The sequence below is a fragment of the Opisthorchis viverrini genome (assembly GCF_000715545.1).
Source record: "Opisthorchis viverrini unplaced genomic scaffold opera_v5_30, whole genome shotgun sequence".
Lineage (NCBI taxonomy): Eukaryota > Metazoa > Platyhelminthes > Trematoda > Opisthorchiida > Opisthorchiidae > Opisthorchis > Opisthorchis viverrini.
The window spans coordinates 1,476,358-1,476,571 of record NW_008751686.1 but is presented as its reverse complement, the minus strand read 5'-3'; the positions used below and the strand labels follow the sequence as shown (position 1 = coordinate 1,476,571).

At 56.5% G+C, this 214-nt stretch overlaps 1 protein-coding gene across 1 annotated transcript in view; it reads right to left on the bottom strand.

Moving 5' to 3' along the window:
* T265_13015 (hypothetical protein) overlaps window positions 1–214 on the bottom strand; it is a gene marked incomplete at both ends in the record, with an annotated part of 3,088 nt that extends 2,874 nt beyond the window's left edge. Inside the window, 2 exon segments of the mRNA XM_009166749.1 lie at window positions 39–164; window positions 172–214. Of these exon segments, the coding sequence (XP_009165013.1) occupies window positions 39–164; window positions 172–214 (169 nt within the window).

Here is a 214-nt window from a genome sequence, read left to right as displayed (position 1 = left end):
TGACTGCAGTCGCCCTTCTTCCGTGTTTGTGTGAACACTCGGTCCGCCAGCGATCAGCGTGGCCATTTGGATGTACGAGGGATTTTCCGGTTGGCTGTAGTCATGTTTATGGCTTTGGGTGTCGGGGTCCTGGGCGACGGTTGTGTCCACAAGCAGAGGGACCACTTTGACGGAGTGGAGCTGGGGATTGTCTTCGCTTCTTGTCCCCGCACAT